This window comes from Oryctolagus cuniculus, chromosome 13 (genome assembly GCF_051225735.1).
Source record: "Oryctolagus cuniculus isolate XC-2025 breed Fujian yellow rabbit chromosome 13, ASM5122573v1, whole genome shotgun sequence".
NCBI classification, from domain to species: Eukaryota; Metazoa; Chordata; class Mammalia; order Lagomorpha; family Leporidae; genus Oryctolagus; species Oryctolagus cuniculus.
Window position 1 is genome coordinate 48,189,534 of NC_142879.1, and position 26,389 is coordinate 48,215,922.

Sequence of the window (26,389 nt, forward strand, 5' to 3'; positions counted from 1 at the left end):
AGTAAAATACATAGATAAGGAGGGCCAAAACCAACAACAAAATACTGAGACGGCAGATTTAAACTACAAAACACCAACAATTACTTATTTATTAACAATGGAAAAAACACTCAAATAAATTTCAAATACTGTTAGGTTATATTTTTAAATGCACATTAATAGGAAGTACATCTAATATATAAGAAAACAATATTATAAATATAATATATTGGGATATGGAAAAATATATATCATGCAAACATAAATCAAAAGAAAGGTAGAATATATATATTTAGAGAAAAATTAAACATTCCTAAATGAACATTCCTAAAGATACATGAAAAGATTTAGTTTGGTAAAAGGTTTGATTCATCAAAAAGATATAAATATTCTGACATATATAGAATACTGAACCTAGAGCTACACAATTATTTCAATACTAGCAAGGTATTTAGAATAGTTGGCTATAGGGAAGTCCATATATATTTCAAAGGATAGCTTGTTCTGACCACAAAATAATTAAACTAGAAATTAATTTTTAAAATGATAATTACAACATTCTCATGTTTATGTAAGAAATACATTCATAAAGTGTATGGATCAATGAAGCAATCACAACAAGCATTAGAAGTATTTTAATTGAACAGTAAATGAGAACATAAAATATCAAAACTATGATTTTATAGCTAAAGTTGTTTCTTCTTTTTTTGACAGGCAGAGTGGACAGTGAGAGAGAGAGACAGAGAGAAAGGTCTTCCTTTACCGTTGGTTCACCCTCCAGTGGTCGCTGCGGTCGGCACAGCGCACTGATCCAAAGCCAGGAGCCAGGTGCTTCTCTTGGTCTCCCATGCGGCTGGCTGCAGGGCCCAAGGACTTAGGCCATCCTCCACTGCACTCCCTGGCCACAGCAGAGAGCTGGCCTGGAAGAGGGGCAACTGGGACAGAATCCGGCGCCCCGACCGGGACTAGAACCCGGTGTGCCGGCGCCGCAAGGTGGAGGATTAGCCTAGTGAGCCGCGGCGCCGGCTTAGAGGTTAGATTCTTAAGAATTATAGATTCAACTCAAAGAAAGTACAATGAGGAAATAAAAACAGGAATCATAAAAAGCAAAATACAGATAAAAAAGCAAAAGATTTTATTTTAAAAGACTAGTAACAATTAAAAGGAGAAAAAAGATACAAAGAATATGAGAAAATACAAATATTCAATATCAGTAATGAAAAGAAGGACATCATTATAGCCTCTATAGATGTGAGCTGCATAATATGTTACCACTAGTCACATGAAGCTATTTAAAGAAAAATCTGAATTATTTACAAGGCAATAATATCACAAGTCCATCTCTCAGTCACATTAGCCAAATTTCAAGTGCTCAATAGCCACATACCATGTAAGACTGCAGAGATACAGAATATTTGCACAACTGCACAAAGTTCTATTGGATAGCAACAGCTATAAAAATTAAATTAAAATAAGATAATATGATTAATGACTTTATGCCAGTTTCACAATTAAGCAAGTTCAGATTCCTGGTAAAAACACAACTTATCCAAATGAACACAGAAAGAAATATAAAATCTGAATGATCATATAATAAAAGAAAAGAGATCTCAATTAAAAATCATCCCTCCAAGAAAGCCCAGATGGCTTTAGCAGTGACTGCTCCTAAATATTTATGGAAAAAATAACTCCAATCTTCTGTAACTTTCCTACAGAATAAAATTAAAGAACAAACAAGACAGTTTTAAATAAATGATGCTAAAATAATTGAATTATTTATAGGCAACTGTTCCCCCCCATCCAATATTGGCATAAAACTCACATCTTCTACAAACATAACTCAAATTGGGTTGTATACATAATATGAAATAAAGAATTACAAAACATTTAAAAGAAAACAGAGGAGAAACTCTTTGGTACCTGTGGCATGGTCGAAAGTTCTTTGGTATGCTCTAAAACCACAATCCATACAGGAAAAAATGTATGAAACTGGACTTTATCGCAACTATGCCAAAGACCCTGTTAAGCAGAGTTTCTAACTGGGAAAATATATTTGTGCACAAAAGCCAAAAATCTGATAAAGGACCCATATCTAGAATATATAAAGAATTCTCAACATTCAATAGCAAAAATAATAAACAACTCAATTAGAAAAAAAAAGAAAAACAAATTATGAAATATTTCAACAAGGAAGATATTTAAGCCCATGAAAAGATATTCACCATAACCAGTCATTAGAGAAATAGAAATTAAAACACGAGGAGAATATCGCCACATACCTATTAGAATAGGTAGAATAAAAGAGAGTGACAATGCCAAATGCTGCTAAGAATGCAAAGAAACTGAACATTTCATATACTGTTGGTAGAAATGTAAAATGGTGCAGATACTTTGAAAAAAAAGTTGGCCAGTTCCTCCAAATGTTAAACATACAACTACCATATCATCCATCAATTCCACTTCTAAATATACATGTAAGAGACTTGAAATCTTATGTTCAAACAAAAAACTGTTTATAGCAGTTTGATTATACCAGGCATGCTAAATAAAAGTTACAGGAGACCATTATTTTGGACAAAGTTTTGCATTGGGCTCCAACAAACCAAACTGAAAGTCAAAATAGAGTCATTCACAATTGAAACTAAATTGTTTACCTAATCTTCCAAAAAAATCAGGATGAGAGAGAGAATAAATTTCCCAAACAAGCTAGTTTCAATTGGTGTAACAATGAAGTGCACCATGTTTTAACGTTCTGTCTTCCTATCCCTACCTTCTCAGAAAGTAACTTTAAAATGAACAGGGGCAGGTGTTTGGTCTAATAGCTAAGACACTGGTTGGGATGCCTGCATCCCACAATTAAGTCTTGACTCTGCTTCCAATCCAGTGTCCTGCTAATGCACACTCTAGGAGGCAGCAGATGCTGGCTGAAGGACTTAGATGCCTGCCACCTATGTGAACTGTCTTTCAAATAAATGAAAATAAGTAAAAATAAAATTACCAATTCACATTTTGTTTTTGTTTTTTGCTTTATTCAGACCTTTTATGCTTATAGAACCAATCCCTTCTGCTCAACCCATTGAAAACATGTATTCTATTTTATGGAATAAAATGTTACCTGATTTTAGATTAAATACAAAGCCAATCAAAATCCTTAAACTAGACTGGTGTAATTTTGTTCTTTGCAGGTAAAATCTGGAAGCCATCAAAATCTTCTTAAATAGAATAATAATTAAATCAACTATAGTACAGGCATACCATGGAATATTACTCAACAATAAAGTAAAACAAGTTACTGATACACTCAAATATTTGAATGGATCTCAGGGCAACATGATGAGTAAAGGAAGACAACCTCAAGGGATCACATACTGAATAATTCCGCTTTTATTCTCCAAATGACAAAACATTGTAGAGACACAGAAAAAATTAGTGGTTGTCACAGGTTAAGAATCAGGGGTGGACATTGTGGCACAGCATCTAAATTTCCACTTTCGATGTATCCCATACTGGAGTGCCTGGATTGAGTCCTGGCTACCTCACTTGAACCAGTTCCCTGCTGATGCACCTGAGAAGCAATAGCAGACAGCTAAGGTACATGCGTCCCTGCCGCCCATGTCGGAGACCTTGATGGATTTCCTGGCTCCTGGATATGGCTGTTGCATTCACTTGGGGGAGTAAATCAGAAGACGGAAAGATGGAAGATTTCTCTCTCTCTTCTCTCTTTCTGTGTGTGTCTCACACTCTTCCAAATAAATAAATATTGAAATCATAAAAATAAAGGATGGTGAGAAGGAGATGAGTGTGATTACAAAAGACAAAGAGGAGTGACAACTTTGTGGTAAAGAGAGATTTTTGTATCTTGAATGCATTTGTGGCAAACAAATTTACAGGTAAAATGATAAAATGACGTACAACAATACACAGCCATTGGATTGATATCAATTTCCTGGTTCTGACATTATCCTGTAGTTACATAAAGTGTTAGGGAAAACTGAATGGAAGGTAGGAACTCTCTATACTGTCTTTGCAACTTCCTATTAATCTACAATTATTTAAAAATAAAAACTGTATTGGGCCGGCGCCGTGGCTCACTTGGCTCCACCTGTGGCGCCGGCATCCCATATGGGCGCCAGGTTCTAGTCCCGGTTGCTCCTCTTCCAGTCCAGCTCTCTGCTGTGGCCCGGGAGGGCAGTGGAGGATGGCCCAAGTGCTTGGGCTCCTGCACCCACATGGGAGACCTGGAAGAAGCACCTGGCCCTGGCTTCGGATTGGCGCAACGCTGGCTGTGGCGGCCATTTGGGGAGTAAACCAGCAGAAGGAAGACCTTTCTCTCTCTGTCTGTCTCTCTCTCACTGTTTGTATCTCTACCTGTCAAATAAAAATAAAATAAAAACTGTAAAAACTATTTATTTATTTATTTATTTGAAGGGGGGGGGGGAAGGAGAATGGGAGGATGGGAGGGAGGGACGGACACTGATTCAGTCTGCTCGTTTTCGCCCTAAATGCCTGCAACAGTCTTGGTTGGGCTAGAGTTGAAGCCAGGAGCCCAGAACTCAATCTGGGTCTCCCACATGTTTGGCAGGGACCCAGATACTTGAGCCATCACCACTGTCTCCCAGGGTACATACCAGCAGGAAGCTGGATTAGAAGCAGAGCCAGGACTAAAACCCAGGGACTCTGAAACTGGATGCAGGTGTTCCAAGAGGTACTCAACTGCTGTGCCAAATGCTACCTCAAGAAAAAAAAAACTTCAAGAAAGAAGAAAGAATTCATAGTTTATAGGCTTAGTACATGATTAACATCAAAAGTTCCTGAGACTGCAGCTTAGAAATAACATGCTAAAATATGGCAGTCTGACATGCTAAACAATTGAATAGAACTCAAAAAGTCTCAGAAGCATTCCCAGAACCAAAGACTTTCTGATCTCCTGCTTCTCTCCCAAAGCATAGGAAAGAACTCACCCCTGAAGTTCCCTCATCTGAAGCTCTTCTGGAAGGAACACAATTATTTTCATTCCCTTTCTGAAAATTTCATTAAACAGGGAAGATAAAATACATATTTCATGAAGGAAAGTCACTGATGTTACCAGATCTAGACAAACTTGTAATAAGCTATTGTCTGTTCTTTGGACTCATTTAAATACCCTAAAAATCATTTACTACCTCTCAAAGTCACCAATTTTCCCTCCCCGTCTGCCTCTCTCCCCTGAAAAGAGTATAAAGCCTCTGAACCTCAACAGGTTACGGGTAATCATTCTCTGGTGATTACCCCATGCAAGTAATAAGCTTGTGAATCTTCCCCTGTTAATCTAGTGCTAGTTTACTTTAGCATGCCCAAACCTTCAGAGGGTGAGGGAAAACATCCTTCACCTTTATACTGACAAAGATATTATAAGAAAACAAAATCAAAGGCCAATCTTGCTCATAAATACACAAGAAAAATCATAAACAAAATATTTGCAAACCAAAGCAAATAAAAAAATGTACTAAAGGATAATATTTCATGGGATCCAACAAGGTTCATCAAAGGAAAGCAACACTGATTTTGGAAAGCCAATCAATATAATCCATTTCATTAACAAAATAGAGATGAAAAATGATATAAAATCTTAACAGATGGAGAAAGGCATAACACTTGACAATTCATTTGTAATAAATTCTTAGCAAAGCTAGAAAGAGAACTTCCTTAACTTGATTTTTGAAAAATATAAAATGCCTTTGAAACCAGTAGCATAAGGAACTAACAATTCCACTCTTCCATAAAAGCAAAGAACAAAACAAAACAGGTAAGAGGGTTGGTGTCTGGCCTAGTGGTTAGGACCCTCACATGTCTCACATTGGAGTACAAGGGCTTAATTCCTGACTCTGCCTCCTGATTCCAGTTTCCTGTTAATGTGGACCATGGGAGGCAGCAGTGATGGCTCAAGTAGTTGGAGAACTGGATGGGATTATTGGATTCCAGCTTTGGTTTGGCCCAGTCCTAGCCATTCTGAGTATTTGGGGAGCGAACCAGAGGATGGGAGCTCTCTGTGTCTCAAATTAAAAAAAAAAAGGTAAAATAACTATTAGAATAATGAACCTTTACTGAACCCTGGAAAGCAAAGGTTTCAGTTCCAGGGGTAAGATACAATTCAGGAAAAACAGCTGATTATTGATAAGAATAGCAATCTTTGTGGCATCTCTACTTAGCCCAGTCTTGGCCTCTGTTCCCTATTTCAGTACCATCTGTGAAAATAACAATATTTATTCATGGTACTGGAGGGAACAGAATGAACTAATGTGCAAAGAATGGTGAATACTTGATCTGATCTGTTTGGAGGCTACCTGGAACATGGATTCAGACAAAGGACAGGCCTTATGCTAAAGCTGCTTCCCTTGGGCTATTTGTTGCAAACACTTACAGGATAATTTCTTATTCACAACTGCCTGAGGAGACAGAAAACAGCTGGGGCAAACAGACTAATGAAAAGGTTTCTGAGGACACCTGAGGAATAAATGTTCTGCCATTCCTGGGAATCTAGAAGGCCAAGTGCATACTCAGGGCTTCAGGCACACGTGCACATGGTCAAGAAAGAAAAGAACTCAACTGCTGCAGCTATTTTAAGGCTCCTGGAAGAAGGAAGTGAAGGTTCAGGCAGAGTTACAAAGAAATACACACAAAAAGCCCATGGCAAAGATTGGAAGATTGGTTCCAAGCATTTAAGAAAATCTGTAAAAATCATTAGTTGATCACTAAGTTAATATAATGGCGACATCAGTGGCCACACAAGACAAAAAAACACAGACTTTATAGAATTAGGTCAGAAAAGGCACTAAAAAACAAGTAGGTACAATAAGCCCAATATCACAACAAATCCCGAAGAACAGAATCTGATTTCTAGAGTTGCTAATTTATATTATTCAAAATATCCCGTTTTCAACAACAAACAATTGCAAAGACTCAAGAATGTATGGACTATATAAAAAAGAAACAGAAACCTTATGCTTGAGGGAAGATAAATAATTTTCTAGAAAATATATTTAAACCATCCTATTTTAGGAGTTGGCATTGTGGCACAGTGGGCTAAGCAGCCACTTTGTGATGCTAGCTAGCATCCCCTAAGAGTGCCAGTTCAAGTGTCAGCTGCTCCACTGCCAATCCAGCTCCCGGCTAACGTGCCTGAGAAACCAGCAAAAGATGGCCCAAATGCTTGGGCCCTTGCCACTGATGGGATATCTGGATGGAACTCCAGTCTCCTGAGTTTGGTCTTGCACTGCCTGGCTGTGCAGCTATTTAGAGAGTGAACCAGCAGATGGAAGATCTCTCTCTGTAACTCTGCCTTACAAATAAATAAGTAAATAAATCTTCAAGGCAACAAATATATGATATACAGCAAAACCACTAGAATTAAAAAATAAATTAAGAAAGGCTGCTAAATACAAGGTTACCATACAATATTCAATTGTATTTCTTTTAAAAATGTATTTGTTTATTTATTCCCATTTCATTAGAAAGGTACAGAGACAAAGACAAAGAAAGATCTTTCTCTGGTTCACTCTCCACATAACTTTAAGAGCTGAGCCAGGAATGAGAACTCAATCAGGTCTCCCATATGAGTGGCAGAGACTGAAGTAATTGTGCCATTACCTGCTGCTTTCCAGGGTGTGCACTAGCAGAAAACTAGAATTGGTTATCAAGAATGGAGCAGGGACTTGAACCCAGGTATTATGATATGGGATTCAGGTCTCCAAAGCAGCATTTTCACACTTTGCCCTCCCCACCCCCAGATCTCATTGTATTTTTATATGCTAAATATAATTAGTGAAATTTAACAAACAACACTATTTACAATATCATCAAAAAATGTAAAATACCACCTAAGGAGGCTTCAGGACATGGGCAAAATTCTAGTTCATGGTCTTAGTGACGGTTACCTTGGTTCCCTTCATGATGACTCACTGAGCTTCACAATTATATTTTATGTATTTTCTGTACATGCTTTAATTCAAACAAGTATTTAAAATTATTTACCTGTTTTTTCTGTGTTCTGTTCCTGCTTTCCAGCCAATCATCCATTTGTTCCTCAATTTCTTCTATAGAAGTTCCATGATCATAAGATTGAATATATGTACTTTCTAAAGGTGTGTATACAGGAAATTCAGGTTTTGGCTTTTTAACTTTAACTTTCTTCTGTTCTAAAAAATGTTTAAGAGAACCAAGTATTGAGATTTGTTAAGAGTAAAAAGAATTTCTAATATTCTAATATTTAATTCATAGATTGCATTTTGAAAGAACATGAGTTTTTTTATCAAAACAGAATTGTTACAAAAGATAGTTTTAAGTTTTATTGTACAATTACATATTTTTAAATATGTTGCTAATATATTCATGAAATAATCAACATATCAATTTGTAACACTTCTGGTTTTCAAACTACTTTTCATCAAGCATTTTATTTTGGCACATGAAAGGAACTTTCGTGTTTTAGCCCTATCTTTGTCATGTAATAGTAACATAATATTGGGCAAGTAATTTAACAGAACAAATTTTTACTTTTCCACCTGTAAAAACAAACTGGCTCTCAATAGATGCTACAAATTTATCTTTTTAGTATTTTACAAGGGCAAAATTTATTCTGGCAGCATCAAGAATACTTACCAATAATCACGTACTGCATATGTTACAGATAACAATGCATTAAAGGACATGATCACATAGATTATATCACCTAGACATTATAGCTTAGTTTGTTTAAGTACATTCTATGATGTTCACACAATAATGAAACTTTTAAGACAGGCAGAGTGGACAGAGAGAAAGGTCTTCCTTTGCTGTTGGTTCACCCTCCAATGGCCGCTGCGGCCGGCGCACCACGCTGATCTGATGGCAGGAGCCAGGTACTTATCCTGGTCCCCATAGGGTGCAGGTGCCCAAGGACTTGGGTCATCCTCCACTGCACTCCCGGGCCACAGCAGAGAGCTGGCCTGGAAGAGGGGCAACTGGGACAGAATCCAGCGCCCCGACGGGGACTAGAACCCGGTGTGCCGGTGCCGCAAGGTGGAGGATTAGCCTAGTGAGCCGCGGTGCTGGCGAAACTCTTTTTGATGCATCCCATATTGGTACCAGTTTGAGTCCTGACTGCTCTACTTCCGATCCAGCTCTCTGCTATGGCCTGGGAAGGTAGTGGAAGATAGCCCAGGCGCTTGGGCCCCTGCACCCATGTGGGAGACCTGGAAGAAGCTCCTGGCCCCCTACTTTGGATTGGCGCAGCTCCGGTTGTTGCAGCCATCCGGGGAGTGAACCAGTGGATGGAAGACCTCTCTCTCTCTCTCTCTCTTCTTCTCTCTCAGTGTAACTCTGACTTTCAAATAAATAAATACATAAATCTTAAAAAAAACAAACAAACAAACAGGAGTTGCTGTGCACTTGCTCCCCATGTAGGACCTCTGTTCTTAATTTATTTACTATAAGAATTAATGGTAAAACTAGTCTTCAAACAGTACTTTATATTTCGTGTGTCTGTGTGGGTGCAAACTGTTGAAATCTTTACTTAGTATAGAGTTGATCTTCTGTATATAAAGATAATTAAAAATGAATCTAAATGAAGAATGGGATGGGAGAGGGAGTAGGAGGAGGGATGCTTTGGGGGTGGGAGGGCGGGTATGGGAGGAAGAACCACCATTATAATCCAAAAGTTGTACTTATGAAGTTTATATTTATTAAATAAAAAGCTTCCTATAAAAAAAACAAATCAAACAAACAAACAAGATTCCTGGCTTTGGCCTGGCCCAAAACTGGATGTTCTGGCCATTGGAGGAACAAACCAGCAGATGGAAGATCAATCTCTCTAGCTCTCTCTCTCTGCATTGCACATAAATCTTAAAAAAAAAAAAAAAAAAAAAAAAGGAATTCCACAAATGAACAAATCCACATGGGAAACGATGGTCATAATCTCTACAAATTAAAGAAATGCATATTTGGAAATACAAACAAAAATATATTATACCTATAATGTGTGCAGATATTTAAAAACCTATTAAATGTACTGTTGGTAGGGAAAGGGCTATTTCTAAACTGGGGGTTCAAATGTGAATTATTTTTTTATAGCCTTCTACAAAAGTAGTTTAAAAAATCTATTGAAATTAAAATCTTTTCCCAAGGAATTCTTCTGGAAATAAAAGCATTAGAATATTAATTGCATGCACATACATGTATGGGTAAGTGTATGTTTGTGTGTCTATGACTATGTACTATCTATTTGTTCATGGAGACATAAAACTACTAAAATGGTAAACGCTTATTAAAAGGAGAAATATCTGTGGGGCCAGCACTGTGGCATAGCAGGTAAAGCTGCCGCCTGCAGTGCTGGCATCCCATATGGACACTGGTTCGAGTCCTGACTGTTCCACTTCCAATCTAGCTCTCTGCTATGACCTGGGAAAGCAGAAGATGGCCCAAGAACTTGGGCTCCTGCACCTAAGTGGGAGATCTGGAAGAAGCTCTGGGCTCCTGGCTTCAGATCGGCTCAGCTCCGGCCATTTGGGCAGTGAACCATAGGATGGAAGACCTCCCTCCTTCCCTCCCTCCCTCTCTCTCTCTCCCTCTCTCCTCCCCGCTCTCTAACTCTGCCTCTCTGTAGCTCTGCCTTTTAAATAAATAAATAAATCTTGTGTTTTTTAAATATTTATTTATTATTTTTGACAGGCAGAGTGGACAGTGAGAGAGAGAGAGAGAGAGAGAAAGGTCTTCCTTTTCCATTGGTTCACTCCCCAGTGGCCACTGTGGCCGGCACTCCGCACTGATCAGAAGCCAGGAGCCAGGTGCCTCTCCTGGTCTTCCATGCGGGTGCAGGGCCCAAGGACTTGGGCCATCCTCCACTGCACTCCTAGGCCACAGCAGAGAGCCGGACTGGAAGAGGGGCAATCGGGACAGAATCCAGCACCCCAGCCGGGACTAGAACCTGGTATGCCGGCACCACAGGTGGAGGATTAGCCTAGCGAGCCAAGGTGCCGGCCATAAATCTTGTTTTTTAAAAAAAGGAGAAAAGTCTAAATCATTATTGATGATGCACTCACACTCAGGAGTTATTAAATCATTGTTGGGGGCCAGCGCCATGGCTTGCTTGGTTAATCCTCGGTCTGTGGTGCCAGCATCCCATATGGGTGCCGGGTTCTAGTCCCGGTTGCTCCTCTTCCAGTCCAGCTCTCTGCTGTGGCCCGAAAGGGCAGTGGAAGATGGACCAAGTCCTTGGGCCCTGCACCAACATGGGAGACCTGGAAGAAGCACCTGGCTCCTGGCTTCAGATCGGCGCAGCAGCGGCGGCCATTTGGGGAGTGAACCAGCAGAAGGAAACCTTTCTCTCTGTCTCTCTCACTTTCTATAGCTCTACCTGTTAAATAAATTAAAAAAACAAACAAACAAAAAAACAAAAAAAAAAAACATTGTTGACCAGTAGATTTCTGAGTTTGAGAAACAAGGCCATATTTTTTATTTTTATTTTTCAGGTTTTTTGACAGGCAGAGTTAGACAGTGAGAGAGAGACAGAGAGAAAAGTCTTCCTTCCATTGGTTCACTCCCCTAATGGCTGCTATGGCCAATGCGTTGTGCTGATCCGAAGCCAGGAGCCAAGTGCTTCCTCCTCCTGGTCTCCCATAGGTGCAAGGCCCAAGGACTTGGGCCATCCTCCACTGCACTCCCAGGCCACAGCAGAGAGCTGGACAGGAAGAGGAGCAACCAGGACAGAATCCGGCGTCCCAACCAGGACTAGAACCCGGGGAGCTAGCGCCACAGGCGGAGGATTAGCCAAGTGAGCCGCAGTGCCGGCCGACTAGATGCCTTTTTAGTAAACATGTGCAAGTGAACTAGACTTGTATCACTCTCATCAAAACTCCAGTTTTCAAGCTTAAATTAACATACACAATTATCGTAAACCCAAACACCATGAATTTTGGAAGTAATGAGAATATTATGATTTATACTTTATTCAAGAAAAACAAATCTAAGGTTTTTAAAAAAGACTTATTTATCTATTTGAAAGAGTGACAGAGACAGAGGGAAAGACAGAGAAAGTGCGAGATATTTCATGTACTAGTTCACTAGCCAAATGCTGCAATAGTGGGGCTGGACCAGACCGAAGCCAGGTGCCAGGATCCCACATGGGTGGTAGGAACCCAACTATTTGGACCATCAGCCACTCCCTTTACAGGTACATCAGCTGGAAGCTGGAACAGAAGCATGCAATAGCAGGACATGAACCAGACTCTCCAAAAGAGGAAGTGGCCATCAGAAAATTTTAAGTCAAAGAAAAAATACAGAATATTTTATGCCTCAACTAATTGTGTTATTATCACTAATGTGGGAGACCTGGATTGATTTCATGGCTCTCAGCCTTGGCTGTGGCCCACCCCAGCCATTGCAGGTATTTGGGGAGCTCTCTGTCTCTCTCTCTACCTCTCAAAAACAAACAAATAAATAAAAACAATAGTATATCAATTTGAATAAGATCATCAAAAGAAGTCAACAAGGAGAAGAGAGAGATACTTGAATAATCTGACTAGGATTTTAAAGCAAGTACATAGTAATGGTTTTACAAGCAATAACGAACAATCTTAAAACAAAGAAGTGTAGAAGTCTCAGCACCATGGCTCACTAGGCTAATCTTCCACCTGTGGCACCGGCACCCCGGGTTCTAGTCCCAGTTGCTCCTCTTCCAGTCCAGCTCTCTGCTGTGGCCCGGGAAGGCAGTGGAAGATGGCCCAAGTGCATGGGCCCTGCAGCTGCATGGGAGACCAGGAGAAGCACCTGGCTCCTGGCTTTGGATCAGTGCAGCACGTCAGCCATAGTGGCCATTTGGGGGGTGAACCAATGGAAAGAAGACCTTTCTCTCTCTAACTCTGCCTGTCAAAAAAAAAAAAAAAAAAGACTCAGCATAGAAACACAAGACATACAGAAAAACCAAAGTGAAATACCAGAACTGAAAAGTACCCTAACTAAAACTAAAACTTAATGGATGGGAACAACAACAGAATGGAGTAAACAGTGAAAAAAAAAAGTGATTTTGAAGACAGAAAACCAAAAGTTGTCAAAAAAATCTAAAAAACAAAGACAAACTGAAACAAATAGAGTCATGGGGGCTCTAACAAGGCATCTAAAATTCACGATATTAAGGTTCCACAGAGAGAGAAAAAGAGGGAGGGCTGAAAGATAATTCAAATAAATAATGACTAAAGAATTACCAAAGCTGGCAAGATCTATAAACCTATAGATAAAAAATAAGACAAATTCAAGAAAATCCATGGTAAGACATGTCATAACCACACTTTTAAGAACCAAGAACAAAAGAAAAATATCTTGAGACCTGAGCTGACAGATCATTCCAATTCTAGTATACATGCTGCCAAAGCGAGCACTTCTGAAAATGGATCTATATCACAAAGTCATGTAGGCCAGAAGGAAGTAGCACAGCACTTTTCAAAAGCTGAAAGAACTGTCAACCCAGAATTGTATACCCAGTGAAAATATCTTTCAGGAATAAAAATGAAAATGAGACATTCTCCACTGAAGAGAAACTAAGAGACTGTTCCCTGTCAGTGTATCCTATAATAATGGATAAAAGAAGTTCTCTAAAAAGAAAACAACTCACAAAATATCTGGGAAGATCAGGAAATAGGAAAGAACGAGAAAGGTAAAGATAATAGATTTTCCTCTTCCTGAGTTTTCTAATTATGTTTGGCTGTTAAATCAAGCTTGTAGCATTCAATGTGTATATATAAAGTATTTAAGACAATTATATTATAAATGTGGGAGGTAAAGGGATGTAAAGGGAGATAAGGTCTCTATAAGTCACTTGAAATGATAAACTGCTGACATCATATATTGATATATTGCATCGAGTTATTTATATCACATAGTACCTATTATACCCACTTAAAATGCTATATGAAGAGCTATATTTTAGAAAACCCTATAAAAAATCCAAGAACAATTCTAAAATATATTCAAGTAACTCACAGGAAGGTAGAAAAGAAGGAAACTGAAATGAAAAACAAAGAACAAGCAGAAAATAAAATGAAACAACAGACTTAAGCCCTAACACAGCAACAACTACATAAAAATACAAATAGTCTAAATACACTAGATCAAAGAAAATCAGTAGAGAAGAAAAATCATGAATTATGTACATGCTATCTATAAGAAATTCATTCAAACTTAACAGTGTGAGTAGGCTGAAAGTAAAAGGACTAAGAAAGATAACAACATACAAACATTAATCAAAGGAAAGTAGGAGTAGCCATATGAATATCAGATTTCAGAAATTTGTAACAGAATGATGACAAGAAGATCCCTGAACATTGCAAACTAAACAACACACTTCTAAATAATTGATGTAACACAGTTGCAGTTTCAAGAGAAAAATACACTGGACTGAATCAAATGAAAATACAATATCAAAACATGGGGATAGTCCTAAGAAGGTATTTATAGCACTATATGCTTACATTAGAAAAGAGAAATGCCTCTAATTAATAATCTGAGCTTCCACATCAAGAAACTAGAAAAAAATGAAAACAAGCCCAAAAGAGGTACAATATAGAAACTAGAAGTAAAAGCAAAAATCCATGAAACTGAAAATAGAGAAAAATCAATGAAACAAAAAACTAGTTTTTTTAAGATAAATAAAATTGACAGACTTCTGTCAAACTGACAGAAAATAAAGAGAAAATAAAAGATTAGCACTGAAAAAGGAGAAATCACTATAGGACATGCATACATCAAAAGAGTAAGAATCAAATATTGGCGGCCGGCACTGTGGCTCACTTGGCTAATCCTCCGCCTGTGGCGCTGGCACCCCGGGTTCTAGTCCCGGTTGGGGCGCCGAATTCTGTCCCGGTTGCTCCTCTTCCAGTCTAGCTCTCTGCTATGGCCCGGGAAGGCAGTGGAGGATGGCCCAAGTGCTTGGGTCCTGCACCCGCATGGGAGACCAGGAGGAAGCACCTGGTTCCTGGCTTTGGATTGGTGCAGCGTGCCGGCCGTAACAGCCATTTGAGGGGTTAACCAACGGAAAAGGAACACCTTTTTCTCTGTTTCTCTAACTGTCAAAAATAAATAAATCAAATATTGGCAACAACTCTAGAACCCAAGTTTGACAGATTAGTGAAAAGAACCAACTGCTCAAACACAATCATCCCAACTTGTATTCATGAAATAGATACTTGAATATCCCTATAGCTATACAAGAAATTTAACTTGTAATTTAAAAACCTAAAAAAAAAAAAAAAAAAAAACTATCCAGACTTAGTTTCACCAGAAAATCCTGCCAAACATTAAAAAAAATTAACATCAATGCTACACAATCTCATTTAGAAAACTGAAGAGAACACTTCCCAGTTTATTATTCGATGGTGGTACCCTGATACCAAAGTCATACAAAGACAGTATAAAAATAAAAAATTAAATTAATGCCAGGGTTGGAATGTTTCTATCCCCTCAAAAATTCATGTTGAAATAATCTCCAGAAGCACAGCTTGTAGGAACTAACTAGGTCATGAGGGATCCTCCCTGTGAACAAGTTTAAAGACTTTATAAGAGGCTTCACTGAATTCAGTCCCTTTTTCTCTTCTACCTCCTTCCACTATGTAGGACATAGCACAAAAGCACCATTTTTTTTTTTTAAAGATGCAGAGACTTTCTATCCATTGGCTCACTTGCCAAATGTCCAAAAAGGCTGGGGCTGGGCCAGGAAGACAGGAAGGAACCCAGAATTCTGTCTAGATCTCCCAGGTGTGTGGATGGAAACCAAGTACTTGGCACATTGATTGGCAGGAAATTGGATAGACAGTAAAGGTGAAACTCTATTGCAGGCACTTGGATATGGAATGCAGATATCACAAGCAGTGGTTTAACCTCCTGCACCACCACGTCTGCCCCAAGACACCATCTTAGAAGAGGAAGCAGGGCCTTTAGCAGACACTAAACCTGCTGCCAGCTTGATTTTGGACTTCCTAGCCTCCATAACTATGAGAAATACATGTCTGCCCTTTATAAATTACCCAGTTTCAAGCATTTAGCACAGCTGTATGAAAAAGACTAAGACGAGAACAGGTGCTGAGAAATGGCGGTGTTGCTGTAAGAATACCTGAAAATGTAGACTCAGATTTGGAATTGGTTAATGGTTAAGGACTGCAGCAGGTCTGAAGTGCTTCCTAGAGCATTAAGAGCAATGCTGGTAGTTTCAGAGGGAGAGTTGTGGAGGAAGCCTTTGTCTTCCTAGAGATTATCTAAGTGGTCCTGGTCAGAAGACTGGTAGAAATATAGTCATGTACCACATAATGCTGTGTCAGTCAACAACAGACCATGCATTTGATAGTGTTCCCATGAGATTATAGTGAGGCTGAAAAAGTCTGATTGTCTAGTGAATTCATAGCTGAAGAACATTCTCAAGAAAATTCACAGTGAAGGGTTTGGCAAAAGCTTCTGGATACCTCAACAAGTCCTTAAAAAGCTTGAAAACATGGACTCCAATACTTAAAAATAACACAGAATAATAAACACAATGCATTGTCTGCTTACAAGCAAATCTACAATGAAAAAAAGAAACAGAACTAGCACACCACCATGGCCACTTCTTCGAAAAGAGCGGCTTCTTCTCAAAGAGCCTCATAGGTACTTCAGGAGGTATCCAGAAGAAGGCATTGCTATTGTAGGAAATGACAGCTCCACGCCTGAAACTGCCATTGAGGACCTTCCAGTGTGACAGGATGTGGAGGTGGAAGTCAGTGAAATTGATAATCATTAGCTAGTATAGGCCTAAGCTAAGGTGAGTGTTTGTGTCTTGTTTTTTTGACAAAAAGCTTCAACAGTAAAAAATGAAATAAAAAATTCTTAAAATAGAAAAAAGTTTATAAAATAAGGATATCAAGAAAGAAAATATTTTTGTATAGTTGTACAATGTGTTTCAAGTAAAAGTATCATCACAAAAGAGTCAAAAAGTTTAAAAAGTTGAGTTTCGTAAGTAAAAATGTAAGCTAGGGATACTTTATTTTTTCAAGAGAAAGTTCTGAAAATAAATTTAGGTTTCTCAAGTCTATAGTGCCATACAGTGTTTTAGGCCTTCACATTCACTCACTACTCACTCACTGACTCATAGCAATTTCACATCTGCTAGCTCCATTCACGCTAAGTACCTCATACAGGTATACTGTTTATCTTTTGTATCCTATTTTTACTATACTTTCTCTGTGTCTAGATATATTCAGACACATAAATACCATTATTTAATGATTTTCCACAGTACTCAGTACAGCAACATGCTGTACAGGTTTGCAGAGTAGGAGCAACAGGCTACACCATAAAGCCTATGTGTGTAATAAGCTACTACATCTAGCTGTGCATAACACTTTATAAAGTTCTCCCAAGGACAAAACTGTCCAATGATCCATTTTTCAGAACATATCCCTACTGTTAAGCAACACATAACTGTAATGGAAAAGTTCTTATTGCCTGGTGGTGTCATGGCCATTCTAGCCACTGTAATGTTGTAGTGGAACACATCATTCACGTATTTGTGGCAATGCTGCTATAAACAAACTTACTGTGCTGCCAGTTATTCAAAGTACAGCACATACAATGAGGGACAGTACATAATGCGTGCTCACAAATGACTTATTGGTTTTTGTATTTACTAATATTTTTATTAAATGATTTTTTACTTAGTAAATATTTTCTTTTATTTATTAAATGATATTTTCATCATTATTTTAAAACATATTGTTCCTATTTATGTAGGAAAATTTACTGTATGCTGCATTACATCTTCAGCAGCCTCACACATCTCATGTTTACTCTGCCTCTTGACTGTATCAAGAGGTCACACTGAGTGACTAACCTACCAGCACTAGGTATATGTAAGTAAACTCTATGATGTTTGCACAATGATGAGGCTGCCTAGTGATGCATTTCTCAGAACATATCCCCATCATTTTGCAATACATAACTGTGTTCTGTCCCTCACCTGTCACTTAGGACTTCCTTCTACCAGGCGTCTCCCTGGCACCGATATTTAGGTCCTTCACTGGGATACACATTGGAGACCACAAAACAAGAAGCAAAATGTAACTAACATCTTGAAATACTATTTCTACAGATAAGTAATAAGTACTTGATGGTAGAGTTCTGATCATTTAATTTTGTTTTTATCATATAAGGTAGAAAGAAAATTTTTCTCTTTAAAACTGTGATCTTTGGGGGCCAGTACTGTAGTGTAGTAGGCTACTCCTTTGCCTGCAGCACCAGCATCCCATATGGGTGCCAGCTTGTGTCCCAGCTGTTCCTCTTCAGATCCAGCTCTCTGCTATCACCTGGGAAAGCAGGGGAAGATGGTCCAAGTCCTTGGGACCCTGCACCCACATGGGAGATCCGGAAGAACTCCTGGCTCCTGGCTTCAGATCGGCCCAGCTCTGGCTGTTGCAGCCATTTGGGCAATGAGTCAGCGGATGGAAGATCTTTCTCTCTGTCTCTATCTAACTCTACCTCTCAAATAAATAAAATCTTTAATAAATAATCCTTATAAACAATTTAATTTAAGTCAAACTTTTCTTTTTTCCCATATGTAACATAGCCTGTTTCATTACAAGTTCTTTGAATCCACCTCTCTTAAATAAAACTCATATAACTAGAGAATGTATACAAATATCACTAACAATAAAAAGCCATATTCTCAGATATTTATAAATGCTCAACTTATTTAAACCATAAAACTGATTAAACATTTATAATAAATAAGTGCCTCAAATTTCCCAAATAGGTATTAACAAATTTTTTGCATAAAGGCTTCCCAGAAGGATATTTATTTTTTAAAAATGACTCATTTCATACATTTCCCTCCTCTACACCCTACTCAAAAGTGGTCTTAGTGTAGCCCTCTGAGAATATGCATAATCTAAGATGTAAAGCAGATAGACAGAAGGGCAGATTAGCAATTAGGTCCTGAAAAACAGGCAGCATAAAATAGCTATGGCTAATCTACATGAGATGCATTTACTCAATTAAGTAGATGGAAATGTTATTATGAACTCAGTATTCCAATGATGGTCTGTAAAATTAAGAAGCATAGGGGCAAATGAAATGCTCGCTGGGGGATTTTGGACCTTTACGTATTAATTCTAAAGTATACAGTGTAAAACCCTTAATGAAGTTAACAAAATTAATTAAAAGATTCTTTGCATGTAACCATTGGAGATGACATTAAAAAATACATGATAGTTTCCAACATTTTAACAGTGAATGTGACTGTTTTTTAACATTCTTAATATTGTTACCTTTTCTAAATACACCATTGACATAAAAATATGAGAGATGATTTTATGACTCAGTCTATTAAGTACTGTTTTAATATGCTTTCTGGTATTTACTAATTCCATTCTGAGTTCAGTAACTGATAGGCTAATGACACTGCTAACAAAGGCTGGTCCCCAGAAATTGATTTATTTTTAAATTTGTGTTCTTTATAGTCTTTTTTCTATTAGATAATAGCAAATTAGGGGGCAGGTGTTGTGGCGTAGAGGTTAAAGCCACCACCTGTGACACGGACATCCCATACAGGTGCCAGCTTGTGTCCCAGCTGCTCAACTTCTGAACCAACTCTCTCCTAATGGCCTGGGAAAAGCAGAAGATAGTTCAGGTATTTGGACCCTTGCCACCCACATGGGAGACCTGGATGAAACTCTTGACTCCTGGCTTCAATCTGGCTCAGTCCTGGCCATTGAGGCCACCTGGGGAGTGAACCAGCAATGGAAGATCCCCCCCACCCCACCCCAACTGGTAACTCTGACTTTGAAATAAATAAATACATCTTTTAAGAAAGCAGCAAATTTTGAGAGAGTGATCACAAACTTCAATAGAAGTTTTTGCATTGTGATAAATAGTTTATGTTTAACCCCCATTTTCAAAAGGGTAGAACACAGTCTTAATCCACTATTAGGGCATTATAAGAAATATATCAAAATTATAAAAATTAAGCAAATTATTTTAAACATTACATAAAAATGATAAGCTGTGTCTATGAGAACAATGAAATGTATTCATGTTGCCACCACAGGTAAATTTTGGGTTTATCTTTCTCATTACATATAAATGTGATTTTTCATTTCTTTTAGCTCATCTGAAAATGCTTAAAAATATTTATGTATCAGTTTTACTTAAAAATAACACATATTGGGGCAGTTACTTGCCTAGCAGTTAAGATGCATGTGTCTTACATGGGAGTGCCTGGGTTAAATTCACAGCTCCAACTTTGACTTCAGCTTCCTGCTAACACATACAAGCGAGGCAGCAGGAATGGTCAATTAGTTGAGCTCCTGTCACCCATGTGGGACACCTGGATTACATTTCTGCATCCTGACTTCGGCCCTGGCCCAGCTCTAGCAACTGCCAGAATCTGGGGAATGAATCAGCAGATGGAAGCTCTTTCTCACTGCTTCTCAAATTAAAACACACACACACACACACAATTAAATAAAAATTACACTTAGAGTTTCATTTGCCCACTTTTTTTCAAACACACAATCCCTATTCTTGAGCTCCCCAGATGTATGGAGGGGTTGTGGTAGACAGAAAAACAGCCTCCTAAATATGAGGACCTCATTGTAACCCCTAGGACCTGGACATGTGGTACTAAACAAAACAGATAGTCTCTATCCTCAAGGACCCTACATTCTATTTGGAGGAACCAGATGGCAAACAAAATAAATAAATAAATTGTAGGTGGTATTAAATGCTCTGAATAAAAATAAAGCAATGTAAAAAGAGTGTATATAGGCCGGCACCTCGGCTCACTTGGCTAATCCTCCGCCTGCAGCGCCAGTACTCCGGGTTCTAGTCCCGGTCAGGGCGCCGGATTCTGTCCTAGTTGCTCCTCTTACAGTCCAGCTCTCTGCTATGGCCCGAGAGTGCAGTGGAGGATGGCCCAAGTGCTTGGGCCCTGCACCCGCATGGGAGACCAAGAGGAAGCACCAGGCTCCTGATTGGCACAGCACGCTGGCCGTAGCGGCCATTTGGGGGGTGAACCAATGGAAGGAAGACCTTTCTCTTTGTCTCTCTAACTTTGCCTGTCAAAAAAGAGTGTGTGTGTGTATGTATGTGTGTGTGTGTGTGTGTATATATATATATATATGGAAGATGTAGAATAAAAATAAGACAAAAGGATGAGGGTTAGAAAAATGTCTTCATTAATACTGTGTTCAACTTTTCTTAAAATCAACCAGGGCTTATTCTTGTTAAACAGAAGGTTTCTTTGCAACAATTTATTCAAGTTTATTCAATTATATAACAATAACACAAATGAAATTTTCAAAACAAAAATCATTTTCAGGTTTCTGAATTACTATAGTACCATTATAATAGAAAGAAAGTTGGCTAATTGGCTAATCTCAGTCAATAAATATCAATCATAGTTACACTACTGGAGTATTTTAAGATTTTGTAGATTTTGGATGCCCTGAGACTTGAGTGGTTATAGGACTTCGTGTAAAACTTTATGCCTCTTTCAATATTAGACTTTATGTGGTTCAATGATATAACAAATCATTTTCCAGGTGTAATTCATTAAGCACAGTAACTATCAGGAAGTAGCAAAGAAAGCACAGAAAATTTAATTATTGCTGAATTTAAGGGAAATCCACATTTTAAAAATTACTTTTATATGATATAGTTAACATAGTAAGACAGTGTTATAAACTCACTTTGAAGTATTTCGAGTTCAGTTTTAGTCAGTGCATCTTCCTTTTCTTTCAATCTCGTTTCTTTATATTTAGCATAAAACTGCCCAGCATCCTTAAAAAAGAAGTTATAAGTAAATTAACATAAAATTCAGCTTGCATTGATAGAATTTTCCATTCAACTTCATTTTAAAGCAGTATATTTAATTTATAATTAGCCTTTTTATGTTTTCAAATTTTATGATGAACAAAAGAAACTGAATAAACAATTCTTGGTTATTTTTCTCTCTTGGCTAAGGCTAGAAACCACAGGAGTATAAATGTAAGAAGTTCTTATCTCTCAGAAATGGAAAGGGGGCATCCTCTTCCTGTTTTCTTCTATCACATTATACCTTCTGAATATTATACTAGATCTTGGACAGAGCCAAGGAAAATTCACTGCTGAACCAAATTATTTGACCCAGTAATTTACATGATTGTGATTAACATAGACTAACACTATTTTCATATTATTCCCTAACTCCAAAAATTTTCAAAATTATAACACGCAAATCTGATTACAAAACTTATAAGACCATGCAGGCAGATATGAAAGTTGTCACTTCTGCTTTCACCACCCACAGAAACTAGTATAAAACAATTACCATGGAGGGCAGACGATTGAGGACACACAGTATACATAAACAGTAGATGTCAGGACACAGTGGCTGTGGCTAGCATTGTGACACAGTGGGTTAAGCCACTGATTGCAATGCTAGCATACCATATAGGAGCGTAGGTTCAAGTTATGGCTGTTCTGCTTTTAATCCAGCTCCCTACTAACATGCCTGGGAAGGCGTAGGAAATTGGCTTAAGCATGTGGGCCCCAGCCTCCCACATGCGAGATCCAGATGGAATCCCTGACTCTTAGCCTTAGCCTGGCCCAGCCCTGATTGTGTGGCCGTTTGGGGAGTGAACCAGAGGATGGATGATCTCCTTCTTTCTCACTGTTGCTCTGCCTTTGAAACAAAGAAAGGAATCTTTAAAAAAAAAAAAAAAAAAGACATAGCAGCTGAAATCTCAGTGAGTGGTACACAGGTAAGACTTCAGCAGGGTACCAAAAATAAATAATAACTAAAGACAAAAAGAAAACTAGGCCTTAAATAATCACAGACATGAAAATAAACCAGTTGTCTCTTTAGGCATATGATGATTCTGACAATGAGGAAAAAAGCAAACCAGATCTTTCTCACACTCCTTGATTCAAACTTTGACTATTTCACAATGACCTACTTGTAGGTGCCAGGCCACACTGTGCTTCCAAGTCTAAAGGCCACTCTGTGCTTTCATGTCTTTGCATTTACTTGCCCTCAAGTTACAACGTTTGCTTTTGCCATTATTCTGAAAAACTCTTACTCTTCCTTGAAAACCCTGTTCAACCATCATTCCCTGAGCACGTCTTTCTGACTTTCTTTAGCAGAGACATTCTCTCCCAAATACTACTTCTGTACTTAAATACTTTCACACTTGCATGCATTATGCTACATTCACTCCAAAAAGATGAGATATTTCAGGTAAGGATGCTTATAAGCCCAATGCAAGTACCTGGCATAAAGCAGGCACTCAGTAAGTGTTGAAATAACTGAATTAGAGTGAAATATATGATGAACCTTCCAAAGAATGAAAGGGCTTGATGACCGACTTGTTTGGAATAAGAAGAGGGGTATCAAGGATAACTCTAGGTTAACATTCTCAGGATGTAATGTTCCTAGAGCAAGTAAGTCATAGACCTGTCTGAGAGAGTTTTGTTTCTACAGGAAACAAGGGAATAAAACTGAAATCTTTGACATTACTCAGACTAGATATAAATACATGAACACTGAAACTGTAGAATGCAATTATTATTTTTTTTTTCCAATCGATGACTGGCTGTGTCCAAGTTAAAGCTTTCTCCTGAGATTTATCCCTCTTGAGGTTATATCCGAACTCTTCTCTGATAAAAAACTGGAAATGAGGTAGTCCTAAAATTACTGGATCAAAAAAACAAAGATGTACCTTTTATTTTTTTATTTCATCTTTTATGTTCTGACCTTATTTCTGCAAGCCTAGGCCAACTAAACAACGGTATAATCTGAAGAGCATAGATGGCCATGCTCCTGACTTACTCAATCTCCCATGCCCATATGTACTTTAAACTTCAACAGGGTTTGATGCTAAGGTTATTTATGGTCTCTTAACATTCCCCTCTCTGCCTTAGAAAAAAAAAACACTCAAGCCTAGGAATGTTATTTTATATTGAGCCATATAAGTCATTTATATCTTGGCATGAATGAATGAAATTAGCTTTTTATCTACAGAGTAGGATTTACTTACTTGTTTGAAAGAGAGGGAGAGGAAGGGAGAAGGGGAGAGAGGGAGACAGGGGGAGAGAGGGGGAAAGAAGGGGAGAGAGAGAGAGATTGAGCTCCCACCTACTGGTTTACTCCCCAAATGTTCACAAATGCCAGGGCTAGGGCAGGCCAGTCAGGAGCACAGAATTCAATCCAAGTCTCTCATGTGGGTGGCAAGGACCCAAATATTTGAGCCATCCTATGTTGTCTCCCAGGTTAAATCAGCAGGAAGCTGGAACTTGAACCCAGGTACCCTGACAAGGGATGTAGGTATCCCAAACAGTGTCTGAACTGCTCTGCCAAACACTAACAGTATGGAAGAAAAGGCCAGGAAGGCATTGGCTCCATGAGGGGAGCAGGAACTGTGGTACCATATAAACCATGAAGGATACAGATTATTTCTGAGAAGTGAAAGAAGGCACACTGATTTAATCATTGTACAGTACAGTGAAATGTAACCTACCTATAAAAAAGACAGGTGTTGAGGTGGCTCCAAGATAGTAGAGTAGGGAGGGAGCTTACTGCTCTAACCCAGGAGAAGATAGTTTTAAAAAAGTGGAGGGAGAGAGTGTCGTCTCAAAGAATATTTAGGGAGAAAATGGCAAAAGAAATGCTATCGAAATTAGAGGGATATGGTGGACCCACGTGGAGGGTGTGGGTGCCCACGACTTGGGACTCTAGTAGCTGACAGCCTATGTACCAGCGTTGGAAAGTGAGATGAGACCAGACTGCTGCAGCCCAAGCCACTGGTGAAAAAGCTGCAGGAAGAGCCTGGAGGTAAACCAGCTTGGAACACCATGGGCGATAGTGTACCAGCCAAGTTAGAGAAAAAAAAAAAGAAACCAAAAACCAAAAAAAAAAAAAGGACAGGATGGACACGTTTCTCTCTCCACTATCACTTTGCAACAGCGTCCTGTGACAAGCCAATACAGCAGGCCCCATTTTTGACACATGTAACAGCTGCACCAGCTTGTGTCCGTGCTCAGCAACCAGCTGAGCGGAGACTCCTGACACTGGAGGGGAGAACTAACGGAGCTAGAAGCTTGTGCCTGGGTAAGGCTTCTGTACTGGGACTGTGAAGAAAAGTGAGGGTGTGTGGGAGAACTCACTGGGACTTTGAGCAATCTCAGTGGGAGACTCCACATGCTTGAAGTTTCCTCATTACATGGTAAGAGACATTGCTGGAGAAACTGAACTTACACTGAGGACTGCACAGATCCTTTGTGTGGTCCTTGGGACAGAGCAGATGAGTATCATACCCACTGGGGCTAGTGCTCAGGCACTGGTCTGCTTTGAGGAGAGGAGCTCAGCTGAGAAGAATAAATTTCCCTTCTGATTAATAAAAAGAAGATTTACCATGCCACACCTGGATGTGTCACCTTAGGCATGCCCTTAACCCCAGAGAACTGAACAGAGATCTCTAGCCACGCCTACTACAAGCCTCTAGATATTCACCAAAAGGAGACATTCCACTTATCTACAGAGTTACAGTACAAAGATAAAAGCTGCCACAACAACAACAAAAAAGAAGCAGCAGCCAACGAGTCTCTCCACAAATGCCAAACAACAAATGCACCAATTCAAGAAATAAGAGGGGCTGGCGCTGTGACACAGCTGGTTAACGCCCTGGCCTGAAGCGCCGGCATCCTATATGGGTGCCAGTTAAAGTCTCGGCTGCTCCACTTCCGATCCAGCTCTCTGCTATGGCCTGGGAAAGCAGTGAAAGATGGCCCAAGTCCTTGGGCCCCTGCACCTGCATGGGAGACCCGGAAGAACCTCCTGGCTCCTGGTTTCGGATCAGTGCAGCTCCGGCTGTTGCGGCCAATTGGGGAGTGAACCAGCAGACAGAAAACCTCTCTCTCACTCTCCCTCTGCCTTTCCTCTCTCTGTGTAACTCTTTCAAATAAATAAATAAATCTTAAAAAAAAAAAAAAGAATAAGGAAGACAACATGATGTCCCCAGAAGAACATGACACTTCAATACTAGATTGTGAAGATGATGAGATGGAAGAAATCCAAGAATTGGAATTCAAAAAATTAATCATAAGATTGCATAGAAGTAATCAGAAGCAAATGCACAAACCATTGAAATCTGTACAGGACATCAAAGAAAATTTCTCCCATGAAATTGAGATCTTAAGAAATCCAGGCCGGCGCCGCAGCTCACTAGGCTAATCCTCCGCCTTGTGGCGCCGGCACATCGGGTTCTAGTCCCAGTCAGGGTGCCAGATCCTGTCCCGGTTGCCCCTCTTCCAGGCCAGCTCTCTGCTGTGGCCAGGGAGTGCAGTGGAGGATGGCCCAAGTACTTGGGCCCTGAACCCCATGGGAGACCAGGATAAGTACCTGGCT

General features: G+C 39.1%; 1 protein-coding gene across 3 annotated transcripts in view; it reads right to left on the reverse strand.

Moving 5' to 3' along the window:
- Positions 1-26,389, reverse strand: part of DNAJC1 (DnaJ heat shock protein family (Hsp40) member C1) — a 197,398-nt gene that overhangs the window by 72,255 nt on the left and 98,754 nt on the right. For 2 of the 3 annotated variants that reach the window (XM_002717400.6, XM_089311557.1), the window contains 2 exons: positions 21,696-21,786; positions 7,990-8,153 (listed from right to left, as the gene is read on the reverse strand). The exons of the other annotated variant lie outside the window; for it this stretch is intronic. In XM_002717400.6, coding sequence (XP_002717446.2) covers positions 7,990-8,153; positions 21,696-21,786 — 255 coding nt within the window. The remainder of the gene's footprint in view (positions 1-7,989; positions 8,154-21,695; positions 21,787-26,389) is intronic. 3 annotated transcript variants of the gene reach the window in all.